The sequence below is a fragment of the Electrona antarctica genome (genome assembly GCF_951216825.1).
Source record: "Electrona antarctica genome assembly, chromosome: 12".
NCBI classification, from domain to species: Eukaryota; Metazoa; Chordata; class Actinopteri; order Myctophiformes; family Myctophidae; genus Electrona; species Electrona antarctica.
In genome coordinates, this window is record NC_136793.1 from 44,133,197 (window position 1) to 44,152,099 (window position 18,903).

The 18,903-nt window shown below is 43.6% G+C and overlaps 1 protein-coding gene across 1 annotated transcript in view; it reads left to right on the forward strand.

The window, feature by feature from the left end:
• The window catches only part of cabin1 (calcineurin binding protein 1), a 79,152-nt gene that overhangs the window by 16,752 nt on the left and 43,497 nt on the right, over positions 1 to 18,903 (forward strand). Inside the window, exons 26-30 of the mRNA XM_079515541.1 lie at positions 134 to 294; positions 401 to 609; positions 11,424 to 11,606; positions 11,712 to 12,124; positions 13,631 to 13,744. Coding sequence (XP_079371667.1) covers positions 134 to 294; positions 401 to 609; positions 11,424 to 11,606; positions 11,712 to 12,124; positions 13,631 to 13,744 — 1,080 coding nt within the window. The remainder of the gene's footprint in view (positions 1 to 133; positions 295 to 400; positions 610 to 11,423; positions 11,607 to 11,711; positions 12,125 to 13,630; positions 13,745 to 18,903) is intronic.

Sequence of the window (18,903 nt, forward strand, 5' to 3'; positions counted from 1 at the left end):
ATGTAAGTATACTTACTTTATACTGTTTTTCCCCCTCCACAGCAGTTGACCAGCAAAAATTCCCTGAAGGTATAATAAACTAAGTGGAATATAAACCTCTAACTAACCCTTGTCTCCATCACCTCCCCTCCAGTTGTATTTCCGTATGAGTGCCACCATCCTGAAGCTCCTGGAAGCCAATGAACCCGACCTGGACCATGAGCTCTTTTTCACCCAGCTGGTGGAGGCGGCCTGTGGGCCGTTTGCCAGAGGGGAGGAGAAGAGCATGCCAAGCATGCCCAGGTCGCATGAAAAGTGAGATGTGAAAACATTTAACCCCCTGCCCAAGAAGAAACGAGATTCCTTAACTGTTGTTGAAGCCTCCATACTGACCCTTTCTCTCTCCACCTTTTCATTCCAGGGAGAAGCCCCTTTCTGCGTTGGACGAAGACTCCCTGGGTTCGTCCGTTTGCACGGCTGCCATCATGGGTGCCTCCCTCCCGCACAGCGCCGCACCAGGTCTGACATCCCCTCCTTACATCTCCACACCGGTCGACCACGATTACGCCAAACGTAAAACACTCCGGCGGCAACAGTGGCAGCAGCAGCATGAGGAGCAGCAGGCCGATGGTACAGTCCCAGTCCTAGACACTAGTCTCTGGGGATGGGCCCTTTGTTTGCCCCCTTTTTGCACTGGGACAGGAAGCCCATCATAGGGAGTGCTCAGAAGGCTAATCACAATGCTAATCGCTTTGGTTTCAGTAATAATGATAATCCCCTGTCTGCACACTGGGTGATTGGGATGCGGTAAAATGGGCAATATGGCTATTGATTATTTCTTGCTTTGCTGCACTTGAAAATAACAGAAGTATTAATGTAAACACTACATGGGTGTGAGGAGGTTTGGTAGACAGCATCTGTGTCTGCGTGCGTGTGTGTGTGTGTGTGTGTGTGTGCGTGTGTGTGTGTGTGTGTGTGTGTTGTGCCAGTTGCATTATTCTTCACCATTCTTATTTTCCTTGCCTTCCCTCTTCCCTTGCATCTCTAGATCTCCAGTTGGTTGTAAAAAGATTTACAACAGAGAACTTTACTTGAGCCATTTTGAAACGACATTGGCATGAAATACTGCTGCATAATAGTTTGTCAATCTTACAGCTGTAAGTTTGACACCCAGGTCATTAAACTTGACAAGTAGTTACCACCATACTGCTTGGCATAAAGCAATTTAAAGCAGTTTATGCCTGCAACTAAGGTTATTGTTATAGTCAATGAATATTTATTTTAGTGTGCAGTTAATCTAAAACCAATTCATTTAGAACATAAAATTAATGAATGATTAATTTCTTTAACTAGCGGTCAATAACATTTTCATTTATGGAACAAAGATACAGTAAAACAATTCCAAAAACGTAGCACATCCAAAAATTAAACAAATGGCGGACAAAGTACTCACATTTCCATTTCTTTATTGGCACATACCAAAAAGGAACGCTTACGCGTTTCGGCTATGCAGCCTTCATCAGAGCATGTCAGTCACATATTTGTTTTTGTTTTTTTTATTGTAAATGGCATGATTAGATACATTTTATATCCATTAATTTATGTTCAATTAAATATTTGACCCCTAAAGTAGTTCTATTTAACCATAAGCTTAAGTATTTGTTTTGCTCATGGTATGTATGCTATAGTATAATATACTTTTGCCATAGCCTCCATGACAATTAATTCAGAGGCTTAATATAGGCTAAGGCTATGCTAGTCTTTTTGGTCATGGACAATCCTAGCAGAAATTCCAGAATGGAGAATTGTAATATTCCTTATTATGCATTGGAACAGAGAAATGGTGTGCATCTACATTATTGCTGTTAGACTTCATAGTTGAGGACCTTAATGTGTATTGAAAGGAAGGAATAGATTTAGTTCACATCGCGTACTATTTATCATGTACTCAATCTCATTTACATTCTCTATCATACACATATCACATCATATTTATATCCGTTTAGTGAACTGTTGCAGTGGTGTTGAATGGCAGAAACATGTCAAAGAATTACTGTAACTTGAGAGCAAAGCAAAAATGGTTTGTATTCTACAATACTCATAAATAGGGATGCAATTATAGTATATTTGTATGGAAAAATCACGGCTTTGCGGTTATTACATAAACATTTATTCCACAACAATGGATGTATAAAATTACATCACATGAGCATTAGGTTTGCGGTCTTTCAAAACAAATTATACATTAGCCAAATAATACATACAAAATAGAAATAAACGTATACCGGTAAACGTAAAGTATGTCTTGTGTTAAATATTAATAGTTCTACATTTCTTTTGAACCTGAGTAGAGAAGGTTGTCTATTTGCAATGCAACATTTGCTGCATTTTGAAACCTCTCGGGATCCACAACGGTGTGGCTCTAATGTGAACCTGGACGTATTGTGGCCAGCCTGTGACGTGACATACAGTATCTGTGACATATGACTCCCAATTTGGGTGAGATTTCAGCCCGATAAGAGCCCTTGACTTCCATTATAAAATTAAAGTTACATTTTCAAAAAATGAAAAATATGTGCCCTACTGGTCGTGTGCACTAGAAATGTGGTGCTGTTAGGTCCAGTCCATTGTGAGATTAGCAGCCAGACACACAGACACTCCCTCTTCTAGACGGTTACGGCTCCAGAACACTCAAACGGAACAAGAACTTTGTTCAGCATCTGCCAGAGCTTGCCGACGTGGAACAAAGTTCTGGACAAAAGCATTTTTATTACTTCCTAAATTCAGTTCTGTGTTCTGAACGCTAGACCCAGCTCACTCTGCAATCTGCCTTTCAACACTGCGGCTCGCTCCGTCGCTGGAGCCACTGAAGCTTTGTGTACAGTGCTGTAACCGCTGGTTTCACCATGCCTACGCGCTGTGGCATGCAGATTTTGCCATTTATTGCCACACATTGTGTTTATGGTCACTGGGATCATAGAGCTGCTTGTACCACAAGGCTAGTACCTCCTAATCTCTCAAGACAGATTCAGAGCTCTGCAGCTGAATCTGTCGGCAACTCCCATTACGTGTAGAGTTGTTGCTATTAGGTATGTAAACAAAGGAGCACCACCGGAAGAGGAGGGCTGAACTAGAGTGAACGGGCCGACATCCGGTCTCTACACGGCGAGCAAACTCGAAGGAAAAACTTTCATTTTATTTATTTGGGTGGATGGGTTCCCAGATTGAGTACCTCCAACCTCCTCAACCAACGTCTGTTCTGGCAGAATCAAACCTTGGACAGTAATCGTGCCCACTTCTGATCAGTCACACATGACGTTTGGCTAAGATCTTAGCTCGGCTAGTTACAAAGTCTGAGAGGTCCATGATCTACTATCCAATGTTCTGAAAGGCACTTCTGAAGTTTATTGACCTACAGTACCGTAGCCAAACACACATTCGGTTGGATTATGCTGCAGACTTTAGCCTTTTAGACTCTGATGAACCATTCTAGGGTTTGGCCCTGAATGGTAACCAAACTTGAAGCTGGTTGAAATAAATATAACGGGCACTAGAACAAACTGGTCTGGAAACAAAGATGCCGAGACACTTTGGGGAAATCTTTCCCTGGCTCATTCATTTCCATGGAATAAAAGTGCAACTGAAGACATTCTTTCACCCATCCCATACTCTGAATCATGTTTAACTTGGATGTGTAAATATTGCAGCCATATTGCCCATGTTGCCAGTTTTGTCACCCTCCAGATTCCTTCCTACCTACCTACCTGCCTGCTACCTCTCTGCCTGCTTGCTTCTACCACCTGCTTTATCATTTATTATATATGCATGTAGATCTAACGGAGGGATTGCCTCTACTTTCTCTAGGATCACTTAATGGTATAGTGTGTCTGGCCACATTCGATTTGGGTTTGGTGTTGGCTTGAATGCACTATTGCCTTTCTAATTATGCTCACTTAATTTGATGTTGGAAAGAATGTAGATGGCCCCTTATTGGCACACAACTCTGATTCTGAAGACACAAATAGTCTTGTGTGCAGGTTTGCTGGTGGGTGTCACTGTCATATCCTTGTTGTCTGAGGCCTGTTCTAACTTGGAAGAGCCTGATTCAGACACACAACTCCATTTGATTGCCATGAAACTTAAATCGCTTTCCTTTCCATATAAACTATTGTATGACATACCTATAATGTTATTGATTTGTGATATTGAATTAGAATTAGAAAAGCAGTGGAAAAAATTCAATGTACCATTTTTGTTTTCCCTTTTTTTGTTTACCCCCTATTAGTTAGTTTCTCCCCACACACATTTCTGTGTGTTGTCACTGCTGTTGTCCTACTGGCTCACCTGTCGGTGAGGAGCCCCCACTGGGAGGACATGGAGCCTCCGTCCTGATGGGTGCAGAGCCAGCCAAAGTACAGGAGTCGCTCTGCTGACAGCAAATGCATACATTTCTTTTCAGCACTTTATGTTAGCGCTGTGGTCAAATGAAGCTCATTTGGATGTTAAACGTCATACATTAAAGAAGCCAGAAATTCACTCCACTACTGCTCCGTTCCAGGGCCAATGCCGCAACTGCCGAGCCCGAGACATGCTTTGCCGGTTAAAAATCACCATGTCTTCCCTGTGGGGTAGGGGCATAGAGTATAAAGAAGGATAGAGACTTAACCGGCACGATAGCCCAGCCCCCGCTATTCATGTCAGTGGAAGTTGCTCAGTGGTGTTTTGAAGCACCCGGAAGAACCGTCTACTTCCGCCTTTTTTCGATTTGGACACCAAAATTTGGTGTCCAAAATGCGGAAGTGAAAACGAGCGCTCAACGTTAAAGCCCAGCTGCACAGGGTTTCCTCGTCATACCTCCACGGTATGCCTGCAGTCCCTCCTCTTACCACTAGGGCCCAGTGCTTCAACGTTGGAGAGCCTCACTGGGGCCTTGGGTAGGAGTCAGCGTCGCTGGTTAAAACTCACCTGTAGCTCCTGACATGCGCTGGCGTCCGCGGGTGTTGTCGGCAATTGGCGGTGACTCCACGGCATCAGCCGCTGCCGGAAAATGCACTCGCTCTCCCTCTAATTTGCAACCAAACTATTCACGGTGTAAAATCAAAGCTGTTAATTAAAACCTAGCATTAAGGTAATTTCAGATGGGCTCTGCCTAGTAATTAATCAATGAGACCTGTGTTTTTTTTCTGTACGCACGGAGAAGTCGAGGGTGAGAAGTAGAGGGGCGGTAAATACGCAAGCGTATTTACCTGAGTGCGTTCCCGTGAAATTGTCACGTGCGTGCTCGTTTTGTGCACACGCCCGCGACTAACTAGACCTGGATTGAGTTGAGCTTTTTCTTTTACGCTTGCGTTAACTTGTCACGGCCCACTTGAGCAGACCTGGAGCAGACCTGCGGTTGATCCAGGCGACAACGTCTGTAAATCGATGCCTGTCTGAAAGCACCTTTTAGAAAGAGTTCGGATATTCAGTAACAGTGTTCATAACGGACATCCATGATCACGTACTTGATTTTTTTTTGTTCCTGAACGGTGTTTGTTTGATTCTGAAATTTCTTATGAGTTCTGATGTTATGATGGGGAAGTTCACGCAGTTGTGAACAATAGTTATTTATGCCACCTCATGTTATTTCTGATGCCTCTGGTTGACAGTAATTTACAAGGTGTTAAATTTCAGGACATTATTTTAAGTAAATTCAGGTTCTCAGGAAAATCACAGCTTATCAATTAGTCGACATCGATTGATTAGGTCAGGGGTTCCCAACCTCTCGGTTTCCACTGACTGGCTAGTAGGTAAAAGAAAATGTGCGGACTGGCATTGTTCTTGGGGTGTGTGTGTGTGAGGGTGTCGTGCGGTTTAGTCGTGAGACTCGTGACTGGCTGGCTGCTATTTATATGTTATGTTATATCATTGACCTGAATGGCGTTATATCAACAAGGATTAAAAAAGGTTCATTTTGTCTATCACAAATTACTTTGGACAGGTGTAAAACTTGCAAAGTGACACATTACTTTACCCGTGTTACATCTTCTGATAGTTGTACTTGAATGTTGACATGAAATAATAATAATTTAGTGTTTAATTAGCGTGACCGTGACAAAATAGGACAGCTTCTTGTGACGCATCTGTGCATGAGCGGATTGAACGCACATGAAACTAATACTACGATAAAGATATCAAGGATTAGACAGTGATGCCACTCACTGTTATGCAACACGGAAGTAGCACAGACTCAACTGTTTAAAAAACACAGTGACACTGACGATTCATGAATCCTTGGTATTGGTATCTCACGAACGAGTCAACTTCTTTCTGCTGGAAGGTTATTTTCACTCGCACCTCGCTTAGCGGTGGTACATGTCCCGTACCGGTGGTTGGGAACCTCTGGATTAGGTCAATCAACGATTGATGATAGTTAGTGATAGTAATGATGATTTGCATCCCTACCAGATGTAATCATTGAGAAATATAATATTATATGCAGTTGAACTGAATCCAAACCATTATTTAGTAACACAAATGTTATAGCAAGACAGACGTAAAAAGGCGACAGCCCTTGTTTAATCAATTTAGCAACCGTTGCTAAGGATGGTCAAGCTTTCGTCACCTCATAGCTGTCAGTGTTATTTTGCATGGCTGTGTTGTTGAACACATACACAGCTAACGTCGGGAAAGTTACACGACTGGCGCTTTGGCATGGGGGGTCAGATCAACATATGGAATGAATTCTGTACTGGCCATATATGGAGTGTGTCTTGAGTGTACAGGGTTTGATAAGGTCAGATCAACATATGGAATGTCAGAACAGGTCAACTCCATATCTAAGGGTGGCAGCGTCTTGAGTGTACACTACAGGGTTTGATGAGGGCCCAGGTAGGGCCGGGCCTTAATTTTCGTGCTTGTTGAATGGACGGGTATCAGTCAAAAGGGAGACATCAAAGAGGAAGGACGGGTGGGGAAGGATTAAGGATCAACATATGGAATGTCAGAACAGGTTAGCTCCATATATAGAGATCTAAGGGTTTGAGGTCAGATGTAGAGTTGCTGGCCGGCTCCATATTTGCAGATCTAGATGTATGGCTATCCAGGGTTTGATGAGGTCAGTGTCGTGATCTTCATATATGGAGACGGCCATATGGAGACGTGATGTCACGAGGTGTGATGTCACAAGGACTGATAACCATATATGGAGGCGTGACACGACTGCCGGGTGGGTTTCGCAGGTTTTCATAGTAATCTGCGACGGTCACAATCACTGTAGTCTTGGTCTTACCGTGCATTACATGAAAACTTTGGACGTTAAAGTTGATTGAGGATACTGTTTCTCCCTCTGATGATCGATCATTTATATGGAGAAATCCCGTCATTTAACATGCATCTCAATGGGTGAGAAGGAAAGCTTGCCGTGTCGCCTCTCTTAACCATTGCTAACGTGCCTATTGGACAACGACGGGTTGGGGAGGGACTTTGTGAAGGGCTAATTGGCCGTGTTTGCGGGAGGTAAGCCGGACGGGTTGATCTCTAACTGTGCCAGCTACTCCTAGGCTGCATAAACACATATCAAACGAACATGCTCTGTTCCGTCTGTGTTTCATGGCCGCCTCAATGCTTTTCCAATGGAAGTCATGTGGTTTGACCAAACACTTGTGTTTGATGGCCCCCCTCCCCCCATTAAACAAGTGTTTGGTCAAACCATGTGACTTCCATTGGAAAAGCATTGAGGCGGCCATGAAACACAGACGGAACAGAGCATGTTCGTTTGATATGTGTGTATGAGGCCATACAGAACACGTGTTTGATGGCCTCCCCAATGCATTTCCAATGGGAGTCACATGGTTTAACCAAACATTTTTGTTTGATGGCTGTGGTCTGCCCCCTCCCCCCATCAAAAAAAAGGTCAAACAATGTGACTTCCATTGGAAATGCATTGAGGTGGCCATCAAACACGTGTTCTGTATTGGCTGCATTGTGTGAATGCAGCCTGCTCAGTTGGTTGTTGAACTAGCTGGAGCAGTGTGTTCCATATGAGTTGTGTCCTCTCAGTGAAACTCTTCACTGTAGGATGAAAAGAAGCAAGCCTTGATATCACACGTATCGGAGGATAGACGTGATGGTCTGTGCTCTCCCTAGAACCGACTGTAGGAGTTAGCAGTGACAAGGGGCTAGAACACATGGGGAATTGGTCAACCTTAGGCAGAGGTTTGGGTTGTGTAGTTACCTTGCTATGATGCAACTCCAAATATTGGGAAGATAGCTTCGATATTGCTCCGTTGATTAGAAACTGATCACTCTAAATATTGTCCACTTTGACTTTTACTGCAGAGTGAAACGGGGGTCTCAAAGTAATTGTGTACATAAACAAATGCATTGGTACATAAACAAATGCAAGCGGATTCTGACAATGTGCAACATTACGAAACCTGACACGGTTTTATGTCAACGTCCTTCTGGTTCTACTATTTGAATTAGGATGAAGATTCAGACTGGTTCCATGGATCCAGATTCAGACTGGTTCCATGGATCCAGATTCAGACTGGTTCCATGGATCCAGATTCAGATCTTAACATAGTAAGAAGGAATCTAAAGAAATCCACAGGAAGTAGGAACAATGGGCTCCATTTTCGTCACCGCTAAACCCCTTTATATCCCTAAACTTCTTTGCCTTTTTTTTTTTTTTACTATTTTGCTAAACATTTTTTAATAGTTAAAATGGCCAGTCTACAAGCTCACAACGTGTCAATATAGATTGGCTAGTTGAACTATTCAAAAATGTTTTTCAAAATAGTAAAAAAAAGGCAAAGAAGTTTAGGGATAAGGGGTTTAGCGGTGACGAAAATGGAGCCCAATGTCTATTATTGAAGATCTGTCGCCAATATTTGATTTTACATGGCACGGTATCTACATAACTCAAACCATAGTGTGATTTTACTTAATTTGGGATGAAGAAAATGGGGGGGGGGGGGGGATAAAAGGAAAAACATTATTGCCAAAAGAAAAGGATACAGCTTGGCTTGAATATGTTTTTAAACCTCCCCGTATCTTCAACAGCCTCCCCAGAGTTTGATCATGATTACTGCCTGCCCAGGTCTACAATATGGCTGGCTTCCCTGAATGGTACTGCACTTAATACCCACTGAAATCTAAGAGGCTATGTATTCCATCCAACAGAAATGTTGCTTTAGGTTATAGGACCTGTGATACTTTTTAATTGTGTTTTTTTCTATTGATTTGATCATTAAGGTCCACAGAATGAGAGGTCTGGCTCTGCCACAGCCGCCATCACAAATGACGGCACAAAATCCAATGGGATTCAGAATCATGAGAACCCCCTTGTTTGACATGTCACATACTACTTAGGAAATTTGGAAAATTTTGCCTTATATTGGTTGTCTGTGTGCTATACAAAAATTGCCATAAACTTTTTTCGTGATGTTTCCGGCAGAGCAGACCTCTCATTCTGTGACCAAGTGAATAGAAAAAACACAAATAAAAAGTATGTCATGACATCACAGGTTAATCTCTATTCCTTGAGCTTTTGGGCCTGGGCTCCCCGGCTACATTCTGGGCGGGAACCTCTTTTGGTTTTTTACTGTTTTACCCCTTCAGGCCGGGAACCCATTTTGGGGTTCTGTACAGTATGTACATTATTCAAAAATGTAAAAAATTTGATGCTGCTATATAAATATTTGAAGTTTTTCAGAAAACTTCAGGATTTAGAAGGCCTTTTTAGAATCGGCCTCAGGCCTAAATAGGTTAAGTAAGTTTACTTCTATAGGAAGCACAAATCACTTGGAGGCTAAATGAAATCCCACTTGAGTTACCTGTTAGTAACTTATGATATCTTATTTGGTTTATATGCTTTATGTTTGCCATATATTTTCCTCAGTCTCGTGATATTAATTGGAATTCAGGCTACTGTGAATCTTTTGAATATTCCCATGCGATCATTTATCTCTGAAACTGCAGAGCCCTGTTGTGCTCTTGTTAATTGTGTTATTTACAGTCGCCTGCAGAGGATCTTTCTTGCTGAGGCTGCACAATGTAGCCTAATGCAATTAAGAGGAATGCTGCCATTTTACTTTTGGCCACCTTGTTTTAATAAAACGATTAGAACTTTGTAGTTACTGTTGTAAAGATTCTCTTATTATGAATTGTTTCTCATAATTCAGTTTCAGCAATTATCTAAGTGTCTGTTTTCTTTAGTTTTATCTGAATGTAAAGTTGTGTTTATTTTCCGTCTCCATAAATCTGCATGCAGAACTTTGACAAAGGCCCACACAACATCAAAACTAGTACATGATGACAAAGGCCCACACAACATCAAAACTAGTACATGATGACAAAGGCCCACACAACATCAAAACTAGTACATGATGACAAAGGCCCACACAACATCAAAACTAGTACATGACAACAGGCAACAGCAGTTCAATCATTATGTAGCACAGAAGGTGCAGCAATAATTTCGCGCAATACAATTTTTTGTTTTATTTAGTCTTAGTATTTTGGGTATCATGAGGAACACCTTGATTTATAGAAGATCCCATGGATCAGATGAAGAATGCATGACATCACATTTTATTTACAGAACATGTCCATTCCAGTCAGTTCCACCAGATATAACGAGCACCACAGTGCAATTCTAATTCGTTTTTTTTTCTTCTGCTTATTATGATTTTTGGTATACAGGCATTTCAAGAATGTTCAACCAGTAGGTTACAGATTGGAAAAAATAGCAGAAACATACAAACAAAACAAGAGACTTACAATAAAAAGAGACAAAACATAACCATCAAAGAAAAAGACAAACAATACAATAATAACTAACATGGCTGACTATAACGCAATTCTAATTTGTTTTAAGTTGGTTTAACATTGTCTTTAATTATGCTATATTTAATAAATATTAAATGCCCATTTTGCGGTTTTCTAGTATTTGAAGGCTAGTCTAGTGACTAGTTTATAGCCTCCCTGGCTAGCACAATTTCTCTCCAAAAAAGTGGTATACCTAGTTCCTACTTCCTAGTAGGTATAGCAGCTTGCTGCTGGGGAACCACAAACGGCAATGGGAGTTGAAGGCCCTTTTTTACCCAATTAATTTAAAAACCTCCCACTTTATTGACTGATACCACTGTTGTCACACTTGGAAAACAGGAAGGGGACTCCAATTTTTATTCACAGCAGCAACAAAAAAAACCTTTTTGAAAAAAATATTTTTAAAGTGAGTTGCGAGCCCCCTTTTTGTTTTTCACGATTCTGCTGTTTTGCATTTTGGCTCGGCACCAAAGACCGAGGCTCTGTGTAATTTTTGTATTTGAAAAGTCTTGCCCATCGGGACCTCCAGGGTCTCCTTGATATTCCAGGGGTCTGGCCTGGATGTGGGTCTGGCCACATGGCCAGGCAGCTTGCCACATGACCTATGTTTTGTGCCACATCCCCTCTGACAGAGCGCAGTCAGGACAGTGAGGTAGTGATGCTCTCTGACTCCAACTCTACACAAGATGCCTTCACAGACCCCGCCAGCTCCCAGGACAGCGGCCACAAACCAGCCTGTGTGAAGGCCAGCTCCTCCTCTTCATCGGAAAACACCACGCCTGTGAAGGAAGGACAGCCTACGACTGATGACACAGGTGCAGAAAAGTGTAGTGCATTTTGTGTTGATGTGTGTTTGTAATTCGATAATAGTTGAATTATATACATAATAATATATCATTTGTATTTGAATCTTGCGTTAGCTTCTCAAGGTGAGGAAAACAACGAAGGAGGCAAAGCTTCTGACGCCCAGATGGAGGATAAAGCTACCCAAGATGCAGTAGCCGTGTCGGCACCACTGATTGAAACGGCCGCCCCCAAGACCACCGCAGAACCAAGTCCTCTTCCTCTACCAGTCATGGTCACCCCTCCCAAGCCAAGTCCCTCCCAACAGGCTACCCCTCAGACCCCGGCCAGCGACGGGAAGAGGAAGCCGGAGGCACCCCCTGAGGTGGTGGAGATCCCAAAGGCCCTGCCTGCGGAGCGGAGCGACCAGAGGTGCATGCTGGTGGAGATGTGTGTCCGTGCTCTGTTCCTCTGCCTGGGCCGCTTCCCCCAGCATTACAAAAGCCTCTACCGGCTGGCCTTCTTCTACACCAACAGCAAGGCCTATCAGGTCAGTCCAAGCTCTGCAGTAGCCAGCTAAATTACAGCACCACACACACCACATTCTACTCGGTTTCTATCACAGGGTCAGCTCACTCTGATGAACCTGTCATCAGTGTTTCTTGCCATTAAGGCTGACATTTACAGAAGATGGAGCCATTATTTCCCTACGTCAATTGCTATTATCCCATGACAGACACAATAACCTTCTATTGTTTGTTGCGTACATCACACCGCTGTCATGTTTATTTAGTTTAGTTTTTTGTTTTTTTTGCCTGTGGGCTTTTCTGCACTGTACATGAGTTGCTGATACTGTGTGTGTAGGACACAAGGCACTGTGGGCAGAGAAGTGCGTGGGCGATAGCGCAGTGCTCTCTCAGCCAACTTGGCACAGGGAGATTGTGATGAGCTTTACTGTGGTGGCGTCCTTCTGTCAGCATTCTGCTTGTAGAGCACTTTTACTGCATCTTGTCCTTACTCAATAACGCCAGGTTGGGGAGGACGTAGCAGTAGTTACTCGACTCAAATGTATTTAAATCACTGTTACAGTCCCTGAGGGTTTTACAATATTGAAATAAAAAACAAACAAAAGACCTAATCTATTAAATATTTTATGTTTATAGAAAGTGTAGTAGAAAACTTTCGCACACCTAGAAATCAGGCATATGCACAGGTGCATAGGCCAGTGGACATCAATGAAAGCAATAAGGTACACCTGCACACTGTGTATTTGCTCTGTACATGAGTATTTTCTTATTTAATGAAGCAACGTTCCGGTCCCTCCGGACCTTCCTCAGGCCGTTTATAGAAAGTTGTAATTGTATTAATATTCTTTGCTAATGATGACCGGCAGTCTTGCGGAGTCTCCTTGCCAGTCATCAAATTATTGGCTTAGGAATGTGCCGACAACCAAAAGATTCAAGGCTTCATGGGGTGTGTAATTAATAGGAAATTTGTCGTTTTTTTGGGTGAACTACTCCTTTAACAAGCACAATTAGGCTTGAATATGTCTGGAAACATTGCAAAAGAGGGACTTGTAAGGTACCCTGGGCTGTGTTGACGTGCCATTCGTGCACACACCCCCCCTTACATCTAAAATGTGTCCACAGACCTCTTGTTCACAGGACATTACCTTCATCTGCCACAGCTGTAGTCCAGTGTGGCTTTCACTAGAAAGAAGGAGAGAGCTGAGAGCATGTGATCATGTTCTCTGCCATGCAGGGCGGGGGCGCAGACTCAGAGCTCCAAATGCATCGTGTTGTGAGCTGGCTGTAATTTAAAACAAAGAACTGGTGTTGTAGGCACTGATTTTTGAGTCACATTATGCTGCTAAAGGACTCTATCCTGTCTGCATGATCTTATCAGCGGTGTCATTTATGTTTTAAATATGTGATTTGTCTTTGCTCTAATATGTCAATCCTTGTTCAATGGATGAGCGGGAAAACCCTTTTTTTGTTAACCTATATTTTGAAATTGTATTCCTTTTTAATTATGTAACCCCCCTCCCCCTCCACAGAACCTACAGTGGGCCCGAGATGTGTTGCTAGGAAGCAGTGTCCCATGGCAACCGCTGAAGCACATGCCAGCACAAGGACTTTTCTGCGAGAGAAACAAGACAAACCTGTTCAATGTAAGTCAGAGATTTGAAGCCTGCTTGGATTCTTCTCCACTCCCATCACGCACTGTACTGAAATATGCAGTGACGTAGTCACCTTTGCTAAGTGTATTTTGGAGACACCTGTAACTAGATGCATATCGTTTACTGTTCTTTGTTTGCTGTACAATCTCAATTATTTTCACTTTGATAGATTTATCTTAAAATTATATTCATTGATTAGTCATTGGCATTCAAATACAATAAAAGCAACGTGACCTTTGTGCAATAGGGCCTTGGTTTTTGTTGCCATTGATGCAGGAATATTTAGATTTCACTGCTTCAACATAAGGGAACGCCCCATCTCTTTCATGGACACACCTATTGCAAAGGAATATTTCTATTTTCACATTCAATTCATGACTCCAATCCATTTGATGCACAAAACAAGTCTGAATCATGGGTCTAGGTACAAAACACGACCGAATGTGAAGACACGTGAGGGTCATTGTGGTATAGTCAGCTTCCCAGAACAGAAAGGCCTCTAGAGGTTTGTACCGACAGGTGGACTGGGGACGAGGGTGGTTACTCTGTGAATCTGTCATTTACCGCTTTTCACATTTAGCTTGAAAGGAGTACCAAAGGACACGTTGGCACTATATCAGAATATGTTGGAAATTGGTTTGCTTTGTGATTCTGCCTCCCTCCTTGTGATGCTCTATTTTTGTCATACAAATACAAGCTTCATTGCAGTCACAACAACACATTTTGCATGTATGTCTGCAGGTTATGGGGTTGCCTCCATTAGGCTCTTCTGGTGTGTGTGTGTGTGTGTGTGTGTGTGTGTGTGTGTGTGTGTGTGTGTGTGTGTGTGTGTGTGTGTGTGTGTGTGTGTGTGTGTGTGTGTGTGTGTGTGTGTGTGTGTGTGTGTGTGTGTGTGTGTGTGTGTGTGTGTGTGTGTGTGTGTGTGTGTGTGTGTGTGTGTGAGAGATGGAAAGCTTGAAGACACAACACTCCCTATTTTTACCAGCACTGCTAATTTCTCCTGTTAATCTTCCTATTTCGTCATGGGCGACACTCTCTCAATGAATGCTATTAAGGCACCAACGTATTCGCAAGCAGTTCAGGATTCCCAACTTCCTACGGTCATGAAACCTGTCCTGGAAAAGGTTTATAAAGTGTTCTGGAAAGATATTTGGCTATGCTTGTTTTGGGCTATTGATTTTGTTAATCAAAAAATGTTCCAAATATGTCTAACATGTAACATATTAACCCATTTAGTGCGTGTGTGTGTTGGGGGACAGGCCTTGGTTCCCACTGAGAGTTCTGAGAGAGCCCCCTTCTGGAGAGAAATCTGCTACCCTGGCAGTCAGAGCCATAGACATATAAAGGTAGACGCCCCTTTCGGCTCTGGAGCGTATGTGCTCAAGGGAGGGCAAAATATTCCCGAGATTCCTTGCGAAGCCCCACGGAAGCATGAGAGTGCGTCACAGAGTGCATGTTCGGGTCTGATAAGTCCCGGAAAAGCTGTTGCCAGACTTACCAGAGAGCCGCGGGCATTTTCTGCTGTCTCCCGGCTTCCTTTCCGGGGTTTTAGACAGCTGGTGGATGGAACTTAAGCTCCACCCACGCGGCTGACTGCCGCGGGGGCGTTTCCGGAAACGTCGGCGGCTGTCTGGTAGGTCTGGCAACAGCTAAAAGATGCGCTGTGACGTAGTGTGCCGTCCACTCTTCCGGCGCCAGTGTAAATTCTTCCACCCTCCTGTCAACACACATGGCTCCAACGAACTGCAGCAGCCAATGAGGCATCTATGGTCAGAGCAACTATGACATCTTTAAGCCTGATGTATACTTCATTGCACTCCAGTGACACACGGCAATATATCAATCGAGCCTTACAAATCGCTTTTGATCTAAGGCCGCTCTTTCCAACACGATGCTGTGGAACCTCCATCCATCATGAATTAAAATAGACGTATTCTTAGTTCTAGTGATTATTTGTAACAGTAGAGTAATTTATAGTAGCCCTACGGCTGGCTTTGATTGGCCTGTAGTATCGCATTCACATTGGTTGTGACCCATCTGCGATCAATCACTGCCCATGTCACATGATTATGTTTTGCCCTGTGCTGGGAGGAGAGAGAGCACAGCTGTTATGCTGTGTTCTGTCAGTGACGGGATGACCAAGTGAGGGCATGTGTACTGGCAGAAGTTGACACAGACTGTGGATCATCAAAAAGTTGTGAGGGCATGGATGTCCAAGGGACTTGTCTCAACAGGATATGCACTTCACTGAGTGTGTTGGTGAATACTTAGTCTTATTATGTAGGTCATGGCGCCCTACTTTCCCTCTTGCTTTGGCTGGTTTGTATCAAGCGGGCCTACATAAAGTAACCTATATAACTGTTGTTTTGAAATGTTCCAGATCAGTTGAAGCCCGGTGTTGCATTATTTATCACTGTTAAGCCTCCAATGCCAGTGGTCTTTGGGAGGACCAGTGACACATTCAGCTAATAATGAGCCCATAAGTATTGGCAATCGTGCAGTCACTTTCTTTCCTCTAGTAAAAGTCATGGTGCTTTGACAGATGTTACGGTTTGTTTAGGGGAGCACATAACAGGATTATGTAAAAGAGGTTGTGAAAGGTTGAGAAGTTAATACCCGGGCTGAGGTCACGTGACTAAATATCGTATTTCATTAAATTGCTGTTGGCCGTAGTAGTGCTTACTCGTCATGACAGGAAATCCCTCTGGACCCTCTGACTGCACAGTACTGCTATTGTGTGATCCTGTGGAGTCACCATGTGCTTGCTCAGGCAGAGTGGCCCGTGTTCTACGCGCGCACACATGCACGCGCGGCGCACACACACACACACACACACACACACACACACAGTTGCATATTTCACCACCCACTCACTATACTCTCTTCTAAGCTCCAGTGAAAATGGATGCACTTGTTGACCTAACAGTGTTCCATTACTATTTAACTTTTTGGTTAAGGTTTTTTGCATCGTTCCTGTCTCTTCGGGTGGAGGGGCGGTGATGGGTGGTTGGCTTCATTTAAACTTGGTCTTCAGTGCCTGGTTGCTTCAGGGTATTGCAGTCTTTTCATGGATACATGTTCTTGCATTACTCTCTATTACATGTTGTGTGCTCAGCTGTGCAGCATTGGAGAGTAGGTGGAGCTCAACTATTTTTTTTCACTCTTCGTTTTGAGTGAGGAGTGTTGAGCCAGATGAATGCATGTGTTGAAGAAGTTGATGTTTTGGTTCAAGTCTACCTGTACCCGCCAAGTGCTGTGTTCTCCACCAACGTGCGCTGCTCTCACTTCTGGTGAGCTCAACATTCTTTCAGCAGGATTTTTCTTTTCTTTCTTTTTTTCCTGCCTCTTGACTCGAGCAGCAGCAGGAAGCAGGAAAAACAAGGTACGTTTTCCTAGTGTGTGTGTGTGTGTGTGTGTGTGTTTATTTTCCTTTTTTTCTGATTATACTTTAGTCTTCAGTTTTATGTAAAACACTTTATAAAAGCGTTTTGATAAAAGCGAATTATTAGCATATAATGTTTGTTGCCCGGGTGGAGAGAAACGATTAAAGATGGATGAGAGCCAAAGTGGAAGGTGAGGTACTCAGTGTGCCGAGCTTGCTTGAGGTGAAAACATTTTTGTTTACCCTTCTCTATCTTGTCTGCACAGGCAACGGCACTCTTCTTCAGCCTGGGTCTTTTATTTCCTTGTTGATCACGAAGGGCTTTTATGTACGTTTCTTCCTTCCCCGTCTTTGGTTGCAGCTCTCTGCATTTCCCACAACATTGATCTGCTTGCTATCTGGTCCATTTAATGTTGTGTTTTGTTTTTAAACCAGCTCAATGTTCTTGGGTTCCTTCCTTTCCTGTTTCTCTCTGTCTTGAGGGTGATCGTGCCTAGTTTTACCCCTCCCTCTTGCTGGCTCTACCCTCGCTCACTCCCCCTCTCTCTTTCTGTTGCACTGGTGGTGCGCTCTTTCCTCATTACTTTTCTCTCTCTCTCTCACTCACTCCTCTATTTGTGTATGTATTGTGTGGGTGTGCACTAATGGGCGGGCTCAGTCTCCGATTGGAGGCCGGGTCCTAAACGGATTGGCTGCTGCGTGCTGTGTATAGTGAGAGGGAAAAGAAGGCGAGAGGGGGAGGAGGAGCCGGGGGCAGGCTCTGGGGTCAGGGGAGAGCGGCGATGGAGGGAGTGCGTGGGTGTTTTTGTTTTGAGATGGCAGGGCTCGAACGAGGGAGAGGAACAAGTCATCTCGCTGTCTGTCAGCGGTACAATGATTCTACAGACCCTGACGCCAAGCTCAGTTTCTCCTCTTATCAAGACTTGCCGCTGTCCACTTCATCTTCCTCTCCTTCTCTCCCCATTCTGTTCGGTGCAGCTGTGCTTCCCTCCTCCTTCCTCCCGCTGCTCTTGTAGCCCCGGCGCTTAAATGCAGCCCACCCCTCGCTGTCTGAGCGTGAGCTGCTTTCAGGCTGAGAGTGGCTGCCAGGGGGCTGCTGCTGGTGCTGCACCAGCCAGCAGGAAACTGTCCAAAAGAATACTAACACAGACGCCAGTGGAGTAGCTTTCCTTGGTGATGGTGAGTTGCTTTCCCTTTTTAGTGTACGGTCGTTGTCCGTTTATATGAGTAGAGTTGCTCTGCAATGTTGTGGAGATGGTGATGTACTTGGAGTCGAGCTGTTTTACTCCGTCGTTCGAGTGGCCAGTAGAAAAACTGATGTGTGTTTACGCTCTGCCTGCTTTTCTTGTGCAGTTGATAAACTTAGGCCAGTGTTGCTGCACATGGTCGGGCCAATGGGACCTGGGGAACACACCGAGTGGTGTGTATTGTGAGTGTTTATATTAGTTTTGCCCTGCCAAGGTCTCAGGAATTGTTCTGATATCTTGACTAATTAGGCAAAAGTGTGGAAGGTTGAAACTACCAGATGTCAGAACTCGGAACACAGGACTTGGCTTGAGGTGATGTGAGTGTACCAAGATCAGCATACAGAGGGGTGGTTTAATAGCTCATGGAATTGAGTGCAACAATGAATGCAACAATACTGTGATTGAGTGGGTGGGCTCTCTAATTCAAATGTATCTCTCTAATAATGCATATGGAATGACGCCCAATAATTTGAGGATGACAAAGTCGAGAGACTGTCATCTTTTTGCACTCTGAACTGTAC